The following is a 12,570-nucleotide window of genomic DNA, read 5'->3' as shown; positions in this document are numbered from 1 at the left end:
TTTGTCGAGATGGTTGTGTGCAATCTTTCCATAATTGTTATTGTCTTGTCCCACACAACAGATGCAGGTGTGCCTATGTACCTGTATGAGTTCCAGCAAACTCCCAGCATGCTTAAGAAGATGAGGCCGAGTTTCGTTGGGTCTGACCATGGAGATGAGCTTATGTTTGTTTTTGGATACTGCTTCACAACATCACATGTTACAGTTGATGGTAAAGAAATACTCTACCAACTCTACCTGCAATACCCCTGATCTTTGCCATAAATAATGTACACTATATATACAAAAGTATGTGGACACCCCTTCAAATTTGTGGATTCAGCTATTTCAGCCACACCCGTTGCTGACAGGTATATCAAATTGAGCACACAGCCATGCAATCTCCATATACAAACATTGGCAGTAGAATGGCCATACGGAAGAGCTCAGTGACTTTCAACACGGCACCGTCATAGGATGCCACCTTTCCAACAAGTCAGTTTGTCAAATTTCTGCCCTGCTAGAGTTGCCCCAGTCAACTGTAAGAGCTGTTTTTGTGAAGTGGAAATGTCTAGGAGCAACAGTGGTAGGACACACAAGCTTACAGAACAGGACTGCCGAGTGCTGAAATGCGTAAAAATCATCTGTCCTCGGTTACAGTACTCACTACCGAGTTCCAAACTGCCTCTGGAAGCAGCTTCATGAAATTGTTTCCATGGCCGAGCGGCCTAAGACATGCACAATGCCAAGTGTCGGCTGGAGTGGTGTAAAGCTCGCCGCTATTGGACTCTGGAGCAGTGGAAATGCATTCTCTGGAGTGATGAATGACCCTTCACTATCTGGCAGTCCGACGGACGAATCTGGGTTTGGCGGAGCACTATGAATTCGTGATAACTGTAAAGTTTGGTGGAGGAGGAATAATGGTTTGAGGCTATTTTTCATTCTAGGCCCCTTAGTTCAAGTGAAGGGAAATCTTAACACTACAGCATACAATGACATTCTAGACAATTCTGTGCTTCCTACTTTGTGGCAACAGTTTGGGGATGGCCCTTTCCTGATTCAACATTGCAATGCCCCCGTGCACAAAGCGAGGTCCATACAGAAATGGTTTGTTGAGATCGGTGTGGAAGAACTTGACTGGCCTGCACAGAATACTGGCCTCAACCCCATTGAACACGTTTTGGATTAATTGACTGCGAGCCAAGCATAATCGCCCAACATCAGTGCCGACCTCACTAATGCTCTTGTGGCTGAATGGAAGCAAGTCCCCTCAGCAATTTTCCAACATCTAGTGGAAAGCCTTCCCAGAAGAGTGGACGCTGTTTGTAGCAGCAAAGGGGAGACCAACTACATATTAATGCCCATGATTTTGGAATGAGATATTTGGCGAACAGGTGTCCACATAGTTTTGGTCATGTAGTCTATGTCATAAGCACTCACCACTAACTAGCTAAACTCAGCAAAAAAATAAACGTCATCTCACTGTCAACTGCGGTTATTTTCAGCAAACTTAACATGTGTAAATATTTGTATGAACATAAGTTTCAACAACTGAGACATAAACTGAACAAGTTCCACAGACATGTGACTAACATAAATGGAATAATGTGTCCCTGAACAAAGGAGGGGTCAAATTCAAAAGTAACAGTTAGTGTCTGGTGTGGCCACCAGCTGCATTAAGTACTACAGTGCATCTCCTCCTCATGCACTGCACCAGATTTGCTAGTTCTTGCTGTGAGATGTTACCCCACTCTTCCACCAATGCACCAGCAAGTTCCTGGACATTTCTGGGGGGAATGGCCCTAGCTCTCATTCTCCGATCCAACAGGTCCCAGACGTGCTCAATGGGATAGAGATTCGGGCTCTTTGCTGGCCATAGCAGAACACTGACATTCCTGTCTTGCAGGAAATCACACATAGAACGAGCAGTATGGCTGGTGGCATTGTCATGCTGGATGGTCATGTCAGGATGAGCCTGCAGGAAGGGTACCACATGAGGAAGGAGGATGTCTTCCCTGTAACGCACAGCGTTGAGATTGCCTGCAATGACAACAAGCTCAGTCCAATGATGCTGTGACACACCGCCCCAGACCATGACGGACCCTTATCTCCAAATCGATCCCGCTCCAGAATACAGGCATCAGTGTAATGCTCATTCCTTTGACGATAAACGCGAATCCGACGATCACCCCTGGTGAGACAAAACCGCGACTCTTCAGTGATGAGCACTTTTTGCCAGTCCTGTCTGGTACAGCAACAGTGGGTTTGTGCCCATAGGCGACGTTGTTGCCGGTGATGTCTGGTGAGGACCTGCCTTACAACAGGCCGACAAGCTCTCAGTCCAACCTCTCTCAGCCTATTGCGGACAGTCTGAGCACCGATGGAGAGATTGTGCGTTCCTGGTATAACTCAAGCCATTATTGTTGCCATCCTGTACCTGCCCCGCAGGTGTGATTTTCGGATGTAGCGATCCTGTGCAGGTGTTGTTTCACGTGGTCTGCCGCTGCCAGGATGATCAGCTGTCCGCCCTGTCTCCCTGTAGCGCTGTCTTTCACAGTACTGACATTATAATTTATTTCCCTGGCCACATCTGCAGTCCTCATGCCTCCTTGCAGCATGCCTAAGGCACGTTCACGCAGATGAGCAGGGACCCTGTTCATCTTTCTTTTGGTGTCAGTAGAAAGGCCTCTTTAGTGTCCTAAGTTTTCATAACTGTGACCTTAATTGCCTACCGTCTGTAAGCTGTTAGTGTCTTAACAACATTTCCACAGGTGCATGTTCATTAATTGTTTATGGTTCATTGAACAAGCATGGGAAACGGCGTTTAAACCCTTTACAATGAAGATCTGTGAAGTTATTTGGATTTTGAATAATTATCTTTGAAAGACAGGGTTCTGAAAAAGGGATGTTTATTTTTTTGCTGAGTTTACTAACTCTGAATTTTTTTCTTTCAGCCTTATGTACAGAGGAAGATGAACAGCTAAGCGGAATCATGATGAGTTACTGGGGCAACTTTGCTCGTACAGGGTAGGAGCTTGTTCTATGTTTTTAAAACACATTGTTTAAACAAAAATAATAGGTAACAGTTATATGTTATTAACTTCACTGTGTTTAGGTCTCCCAACGGGGTCGGCCTGGTTCAGTGGCCACAGTACGGACCAGAAGGAGATTACCTGGGGATAGGGCTGGAGCAGGTACCTGGTCAACACCTGAAGAGGGACCGCTTCACCTTCATGACAAAGATCCTCCCTGAGAAAGTGCATTTGGTTCAAGAGAAGATTAAGCACAGCGAGCTGTAAGGCTCATCATCTCAAAAGTTTTTTTTATTTATCAACTCAGACTGTTAACTGAAATCAAACTTCAAATGTACAGTATTATTGCTAACAATTTAAATCTGCAGGCATTGCATGATCATGAGCACAGTGTACATGACCTAGAGCACAATTTAACAATAATTTGGATGCACTGAATGTACTGTATGAATAGAATCTCAGATAAAATTTTAAGGAAACATTATTCTACAGTGAGATACCCCATTGATTCTTACTAATCCAAGTTGATTTTATAGCATTACATGGAGAATTTCCAAATTGTACTGTTCATTGAATAAAACCGACTGTTCATTTTCCAACCCATTGCTATTCACTGGAATTATTTGAGGGGGCTCTAGTCGTAGCGAGCATGACATGCCTTGGATATTTTCTGTGAAACTAAAAAATCTACAAACTAAGCCCCAAAATGACGAAGTGAAAACAGGTTTTTATCTAAAGAAAAATTGCACTTTTATAAAAAAATGAAATTCCTTATCTACATAAGTATTCAGACACGAAATTGAGGTCAGGTGCATCCTGTTTCCATTGATCATCCTTGAGATGTTTCTACAACTTGATTGGAGTCCACCTTGGGGGGGAGGGGCATTTGATTAGATGTTCAGGAGTCTTATGGCTTGGGGAAAGTAGCTGTTTAGAAACCTCTTGGACCTAGATGTGACCCTCTGATACTGCTTGCCATGCAGTAGCAGAGAGAACAGTCTATGACTATGGTGGCTGGAGACTTTGACAATTTTTAGGGCCTTCTTCTGACACCGGCTGGTGTAGAGGTCCTGGATGGCAGGAAACTTGGTTGCAGTGATGTACTGGGCCGTACGCACTACCCTCTGTAGTGCCTTTCGTTCATATGCCGAGCATTTGCCATACCAGGCAGTGATGCAACCAGTCAGGATGGTCTTGATGGTGCCGCTGTAGAACCTTTTCAGGATCTGAGGACCCATGCCAAATGTTTTCAGTGTCCTGAGGGGGAATAGGTTTCGTCGTGCCCTCTTCATGACTGTCTTGGTGTGCATGGATCATGTTAGTTTGTTGGTGATGTGGACATCAAGGAACATGAAGCTCTCAACCTGTTTTGCTACAGTCCTGTCGATGAGAATGGGGGCATGTTCAGTCCTCCTTTTCCAGTAGTCCACAATCATCTCCTTTGTCTTTGTCTTGATCATATTGAGGGAGAGGTTGTTATCCTGGCACCACACGGACAGGTCTCTGACCTCCTCCATATAGGCTGTCTCGTCGGAACATAGGTGTTCCTTTTTTCCAGGTGGGAAAGGGCAGTGTGGAGTGCAATAGAGATTGCGTCATCTGTGGATCTGTTAGGGCGGTATGCAAATTGGAGTGGGTCTAGGGTTTCTGGGACAATGGTGTTGATGTGAGCCATGACCAGCCTTTCAAAGCACTTCATGGCTACAAACGTGAGTGCTACGGGTCGGTAGTCATTTAGGCAAGTTACCTTAGTGTTCTTGGGCACAGGGACTATGGTGCTCTGCTTGAAACATGTTGGTATTACAGACTTAGACAGGGAGAGGTTGAAAATGTCAGTTGGTCAGCACATGCTCGGGGTACACTTCCTGGTAATCCATCTGGCCCTGAAGCCTTGTGAATGTTGACCTGTTTAAAGGTCTTAATCACATCTGCTGTAGAGAGAGTGATCACACAGTCGCCCGGAACAGCTGATGCTCTCATGCATGTTTCAGTGTTACTTGCATCGAATCGAGCATAGAAGTAATTTAGCTCGTCTGGTAGGCTTGTGTCACTGGGCAGCTCTCGGCTGTGCTTCCCTTTGTAGTCTCTAATAGTTTGCAAGCCCTGCCACATCCGACGAGCATCGGAGCCGGTGTAGTACAATTTTAGTCCTGTATTGACGCTTTGCCTGTTTGATGGTTCATCGGAGGGCATAGCGGGATTTCTTATAAGCTTCCAGGTTAGAGTCCCACTCCTTGAAAGTGACAGCTCTACCCTTTAGCTCAGTGCGGATGTTGCCTGTAATCCATGGCTCCTGGTTGGGGTATGTACGTACAGTCACTGTGGGGACGACATCATTGATGCACTTATTGATGATGTTGGTGACTGATGTGGTGTACTCCTCAATACCATCGGAAGAATCCCGGAACATATTCCAGTCTGTGCAAAACAGTAGCTTAGCATCTGCTTCATCTGACCACTGTTTTATTGACCGAGTCACTGGTGCTTCCTGCTTTAATTTTTGCTTCTAAACAGAAATCAGGAGGACAGAATTATTGTCAGATATGCCAAATGGAGGGCAAGGGAGAGCTTTGTACGCATCCCTTTGTGTGGAGTAAAGGTGGTCTAGAGTTTCTTTCCCCTCTGGTTGCACATTTAACATGCTGGTGGAAATTTGGTAAAACGGATTTGTTTTCTTGCGTTAAAGTCCCCGGCCACTAGGAGCGCCGCCTCTGGATGAGCGTTTTCCTTCCTTAAGGCGGTATACAGCTCATTGAGTGTGGCCTTAGTGCCAGCATCAGTCTGTGGTGGCATATAGACAGCTACGAAAAATACAGATGAAAACGCTCTAGGTAAATAGTGTGGTCTACATCTTATCATGAGATGCTATATCTCAGGCGAGCAAAACCTCAAGACTTCCTTAGATATCGTGCACCAGCTGTTGTTTACAGATATACATAGACCGCCTCCCCTTGTCTTACCAGAGGCTACTGTTCTATCCTGCCTATACAGTGTAAAACTCACCAGCTGTATGATGTTCATGTCTTCGTTCAGCCACGACTCTGTGAAACATAAGATATTACAGTTTTTAATGTCCCGTTGGTAGATTAATCTTGCTCGTAGATCATCAATTTTATTTTCCAATGATTGCATGTTTGCCAATAGAATGGACGGCATTTTCGTTTTACTCGCTCGCCTACGAATTCCCATAACCCAGCCAGATCTCCTCCTTTTTCTCTGTATTCTCTTCACGCAAATGACGGGGACAGTTGACAGTGCATGTCAGAGCAAAAACCAAGCCACGATGTCGAAGGAATTGTCCATAGAGCTCCGAGACAGGATTGTGTCAAGGCACATATCTGGGGAAGGGTACCAAAACATTTCTGGAACATTTAAGGTCCCCAAGAACACAGTGGCCTGAGCAATCAGGGGAGAAGGGCCTTGGTCAGGGAGGTGACCAAGAACCCGATGGTCACTCTGATAGAGCTCTAGAATTCATCTGTGAAGATGTGAGAACCTTCCAGAAGGACAACCATCTCTGCAGCACTCCACCAATCAGGCCTTTATGATGGAGTGGCCAGACGGAAGCCACTCCTCAGTAAAAGGCACATGACAGCCCATTTGGAGTTTGCCAAAAGGCACCTAAAGACTCTCAAGCCATGAGAAGCAAGATTCTCTGGTATGATGAAACCAAGATTGAACTCTTTGACCTGAATTCCAAGCATCACGCCTGGAGATCCTGGCACTATCCCTACGGTGAAGCATGGTGGTGGCAGAATCATGCTGTGGGGATGTTTTTCAGAGGCAGGGACTGGGAGACTAGTCAGGATCAAGGGAAAGATGAACAGAGCAAACTATAGAGAGGTTCTTGATGAAAACCTGCTCGAGACTGCTCAGAACCTCAGACTGGGGCAAAGGTTCACCTTCAAATAGGACAACGAACCTAAGCACACAGTCAAGACAATGCAGGAGTGGCTTCGGGACAAGTCTATGAATGTCATTGAGCGACCCAGCCAGAGCCCGGACTTAAACCCGATCGAATATCTCTGGAGAGACTTGAAAATAGCTGTGCCGCAACGCTCCCCATCCAACCTGACAGAGCTTGAGAGGATCTGTAGAGAACAGAATGGGAGAAACTACCCAAATACAGGTATGCCAAGCTTGTAGCGTCATACCGAAGACTCAAGGCTTTAATCGCTGCCAAAGGAGCTTCAACAAAGTTCTGAGTAAAGGGTCTGAATACTTATGTAAATGTGATATTTCCATTTTTATTTGTAATTAATTTGCTAATATTTCTTAAAACCTGTTTTTGCTTTGTTGTTATGGGATATTGTGTGTAGATTGATGAGGGGATTTAAAAAACATTTTTTTAAGAATTAGGTTGTAACCTGACAAAATGTGAGAAAAATCAAGGGGTCTGAATACTTTCCGAAGGCACTGTGTATGGGCCAGATTACGATTTAGGAAATTACGCATTTCTTATGCATGCCTTTCCAATGCACTTCCCAGTAGTTGGTATTCAGACTTGCCTTATGAAGGTGCCTAAGTGCATTTATCTTAGCCACCCCTTTAAATCCCTTTAAATACTTTCAGTTCAAATTCTGTTGACAGACTCAATAGAATACATGAAGAGAAAAGGTTCAGAATATTAGGGATCAATGAAAGAAAGCCATCTAAATATATGCATATTCATCTCAGTTTCACCACCAATTGATAGATTTAAAAAATACTTTGTTCTTGTAGATTATTTAGGGTTTGGAAAGTATTTATGAATAATAAAAACAGGTTTGGAGAGCCTTTACGCACAAAATAAAGAAAATTATGGTTGGAATTCATTCAAAAAATTGCTACATTGTTTTTTAACCCATGGTAATGTTGGAAGATTAGTGTACATATAAATATAATAGGTAGATTAGTGTTCAAAAGTAGACTATACCCTCATCTATTGCCTGCACTAACCATGTGTGGTTACTGTGTGATGACACAGCCAAGTATTGCGCCATGCATCGACTTCAAACAGTTACGGCTTGATCTGCGTTCCGCACCATAACGGTTTAATTAGAACGTCTTTTTTTTTATATTATCAACTGTTACAAATGATCCTCAGCAACAACCACATGGCTGTGATGGCGTTTACAGGGGAAGCAAATTAAGTTAAAGAAACAATGTAATTATATTGAATGATAATGTAGGCTACACCAGCTGTCGTGACTTGACTAACAATCTGAGGACTGTTATTTATCTAATAAACTAACTATGTTTAATTGTTACAGGATTTAAATTAATCATGTAAACAATGAACTCATTAGGATCTGGGGCACCACGAGAGTGTTTCTTTAAAGAGTTACCATCTCCCGAATTAAACTCTAAAAGGTCTTTACCTATCACATCTATAAACAGTCAACTTATTATTTATAACCTCGTATCATATCACCATTCTGAACAGTCATCACCTCCTTGCATCTGCAAAAACCAGAGCCTTACTAATTCAGTACTACACAAATTGGTTTAATTATTTATTACTAGCTAATTAAATGGCAACACAGGATAAACATACACGCTTAAGTTAAAAACAGGTCCCTAGCAGAATGACAACAATATGGCTGCTTGTTACAAAAGAGATGGTGAGGGTGAGAGAGACAGAAACACTTAACATTGGTACATTTAGAAACAACACTCACCTACAGTAACCATAGACTTTGCACACGAACCACTGCCCGCTTTGAGTAAGAAATCATGAATGTATTTACATGAAATGCCTGAGTCCACCGTGGGTCTCTCTCGGTGGAAAAGGAGTTGGGCCTTTTCGCGGCACGCTTGTAAGGCTCTGATTGTCCAAAAGGGTTCCAACAAGTCTTCTACTGTTGTTCTCCTCTGTAGTTGTCCGGTATCCGGTGACTTGTCGTGCAGTCCTGAACAGAACTACATAATTTATTTTCCTTCAATTCGCTCTTGAAGATGCTTCTTTGAAGATAGGCTAGCCAGCCGTGTTGACGGTTCCCAGTGGAGTGATGAGAGTAGAGTAATACGATGGTTTGAGCAGAGTAGTATCAATCAATCAAATGTATTTATAAAGCCCTTTTTACATCAGCCGATGTCAAAGTGCTGTACAGAAACCCAGCCTAAAACACCAAACAGCAAGCAATGCAGATGTAGAAGCACGGTGGCTGAGGTGAGTTTATTGTCTCTACCTCGTGTTGATATTAAAAGTTCAAACCACTTTAAATGTGCAGCTTGCCACTTTTCTGGTCTAGCATGTTCATTTCTTAACCCATCATTTTATACAGTTTATTTGAAAGGGGAGGTTCCGTCAGGCTGACATGCTCTCTGACCTCACTCAGGGCGGTGGCTACTTACTGTGCACGGGTATATAAAAACAATGATCTCTTATAGCTTCTCAAGTCACATCCCCCTCATAACAAAAACACTTTCATCATGTTTTATATTACATGCACAACACATAGTGTGGTAGTGGGTGTACTTTCCAAGTTACAGTATTTCCCCTATAACATATTTTATGTCATCATAAAATAACAAACAAAATTACATTAGTGTTCTATAGATCGCCTCTGACCATTCCCCACGTTCTATGTTAGAAATATTGTTCCAGTATTTGCTTTGAACGTGTTAGAGTTTCGGCGGGAAAAGTATCTTGAAACAAAGGACATTCCTTTGGTGAATATTGGAGCGGGAGACCTGAATCTTCTCCCCTTGATTTACAACGGGACACGAGTTGTTAATCCCATCTAGTTATTTCCTCCCGCTCTGTGGGTGAAAGGGGGTCTGATTGAAGTTAATCATTGTAAACCTGATCTGACCTATTTGGATTCTCGTGGACAGTCATGACACAACTGAAGGGAACTAACAGTAAATTGGCAGTTGAATATGTGTTCTTATTATACCTACTAAAGGTCGATACTGATAGTGACTAATATTTAACATGATATAAATAGGATACAGAGAAAGTTGGGGTAGCCTATAATTAAGACATTCAAGTGACCATTCCTTCAAGTTAAAAGGCAATACAATTTAAATTCTGCATAATGGCACAGCTTTTCATCAACTTTACAGGCTAGAGGTCGAGAGAGCAGGTGAGATAGGGAGGGAGGGCGAGAGGGAGGGCGAGTGGGAGGGCGAGAGAGAGGTTAGAAAACAGCAGGTCCGAGACATGGTAGCACGTCTGGTGAACAAGTCAGGGTTCCATAGCCTCTGGAAGAACAGTTGAAACTGGAGCAGCAAGCACGACAAGGTAGCACTTCTGGTGAACAGGTCAGGGTTCCATAGCCACAGGCAAAACAGCAGAAACTGGATCAGCAGCACGACCAGGTGGATTGGGGACAGGCAGGTGTCATCAGGCCAGGTAGTCCCGAGGCCTGGTCCTAGGGTTCAGGTCCTCAGAGAGAGAGAGAGAGATGGGACAATTAGAAGGAGCATACTTAAGTTCACACAGGACAACAGATAAAACAGGAGAACTTCACCAAATAGGACAGACTGTCTCTAGCCCCCTGGCACATAGACTATTGCAGCATAGATACTGTATCATTAAACACGTGCATTTATATTTGCATGGAGGTGGAGTTATTGAGAAGGGTGCAACTGCAGCCCGCAATTCGAGAAATTCCTGCATGTGGGCATTCCTGCATCTGCAGGAACCCCTCTTTATACTTTTATGGGTCCATTTTTAAGCTATGACTCCAGTACATAGGTAGGAGGCATGGGCCTTCTAGTACAGTAGATGGTGGTAATGCACTGTAACGTTGGATGCCAACCACCGATAAACCCCACAGAAGAGGAAGGGGCGAAAATGGTAAGTAGCAATAGCTAGTACACACTGGTAGTTTCCTGTCGTGCACTGTTTTAGTTGGGAGCAAAAAACACTGTGGACACATTGGAATTATTTGGGATTTATGTAAAAGTCAGAATACAGCATATCTGTAGACACACCTCCGCCACACCTTCATTTATTCAATATCCACCCAAAACAAATAGCAGGTGAATAGCACTATTCTCAGACTTAAATTCAAGAGAGAAAAGTGCATAAAAATATTACGTTCCATTTACACACGCTTAACTCAGGTCGGGATCTGGCCTATGGTGATGAAGTGAAAATCTGAGGCCCGCACCCAACCCTGACCGGCAAAAATAGAAAATACCCTGTAGGCTACAGTCAGACGACAGAACTATTTTTTGACGGGGTGGAGTATTTTTTGGGGCCCAATTTAGATATGATTTTGCTTATAGTTTCCAACATTTTGGTAAGCTATTTGTTTTTCACCTTGTCTATAAGATTCTCTTCTGTCATTATATGTTGCCCAAAAGGACTAAATAAACCCTTGCTCACCAGAAAAATTTCAAATTATAGAACATTAGTAACATTTTCTTTGCTTTTTAAGCGGAGCAAAGAAGTTTTGGGACCCGGAAGAAAATGCTATGAAAAAAATAAAAATAAACAAATGGGTAAGATTTGAGAAAAAAATTCAAAAAGCAGTTTGACCAGTTGTAAGGAATTAGGAAGCTGTGAAAACTACCCAACATGTTTCTCATTAGATATCAGTTTGGCTTGGATGCATATTTAAAGTGGTTGAAATACGATCAGCTTTTATGATGCTGATATAATAGCACCTCTACAGATGGTCCCTAAATGTGCATTAACATTCTTTCAAGATGCTGAAAGAAAAAAATCTCTCTACTCCTGTTCCTGAGTCAAAATGTACATTTGGTGTATACTTTTACTGCAAGAAATACATAATTATGCATGAGTTAGTCTTTAATATTACATGAGAGAGGAGGCTGGTGGGAGGAGCTATAGTAATGGCTGGAATGGAATTTTTGGGACGGTATAAAACTCAAACAAATGGAAACCACATTTGACTCCGTTCCATGTATTCCATTCAAGCCATTACAATGAGCCCCTCCTATAGCTCCTCCCACCAGCCACCACTGGAGAGGTCATAGACCTAGTCAGTGACCAGATTTAAGTTTCCATTTAACCAATCTGAACAGCAGGCTACAGTTATCTTGGTGTACCATAGGCCTATTTGAAGTCCCCTTCTTGTGACTGTCTAATTTGTATAGGGCCTCACAATCACACATAACATAGGCACTGCTATCATCGTCTTTTAACACTTAAAATCTTTCCCAAACATAACTTTTCTGGCTCTCCCTTCTCTTTATTTTCAACTCTACATTTAGCATATTTTCTCTTATTGAATTCAACTCAGACATTGTCCTTTTTGCCTAAGTGGATCAATGTTAACTTTTACTGGCCATTCCCAAAACCATTTGGCTATTTGGCCTGGGTACTTCTGTGCTTGCAAACACCCTTAAAATACCTTCACTTGAAAAACTAGAAAAAAAAGCAACAATATACACTAACATTCGAAAGTTTGGGGTCACTTAGAAATGTTCTTGTTTTTGGAAGAAAAGCTCATTTTTGTCTATTAAAATAACATCAAATTGATCAGAAATACAGTGTTGACATTGTTACTGTTGTAAATTACTATTGTAGCGGGAAACGGCAGATTTTTAAGCAGGACAACAGTTTTCAGCTGTGCTAACAAAATTGCAAAAGGGTTTTATG

General features: G+C 42.8%; 1 protein-coding gene across 1 annotated transcript in view; it reads left to right on the top strand.

The window, feature by feature from the left end:
• Positions 1 to 3,610, top strand: part of ces2b (carboxylesterase 2b) — a 38,351-nt gene extending 34,741 nt beyond the window's left edge. Inside the window, exons 23-25 of the mRNA XM_036956492.1 lie at positions 62 to 211; positions 2,934 to 3,006; positions 3,095 to 3,610. Of these exons, the coding sequence (XP_036812387.1) occupies positions 62 to 211; positions 2,934 to 3,006; positions 3,095 to 3,278 (407 nt within the window). The 3' untranslated portion in view covers positions 3,279 to 3,610. The remainder of the gene's footprint in view (positions 1 to 61; positions 212 to 2,933; positions 3,007 to 3,094) is intronic.
• Positions 3,611 to 12,570: the final 8,960 nt, after the last annotated feature.

Source organism: Oncorhynchus mykiss, chromosome 2 (assembly GCF_013265735.2).
Source record: "Oncorhynchus mykiss isolate Arlee chromosome 2, USDA_OmykA_1.1, whole genome shotgun sequence".
Lineage (NCBI taxonomy): Eukaryota > Metazoa > Chordata > Actinopteri > Salmoniformes > Salmonidae > Oncorhynchus > Oncorhynchus mykiss.
Note: the sequence above shows the minus strand (reverse complement) of the source record. Positions and strands in the feature narration are given on the sequence as shown.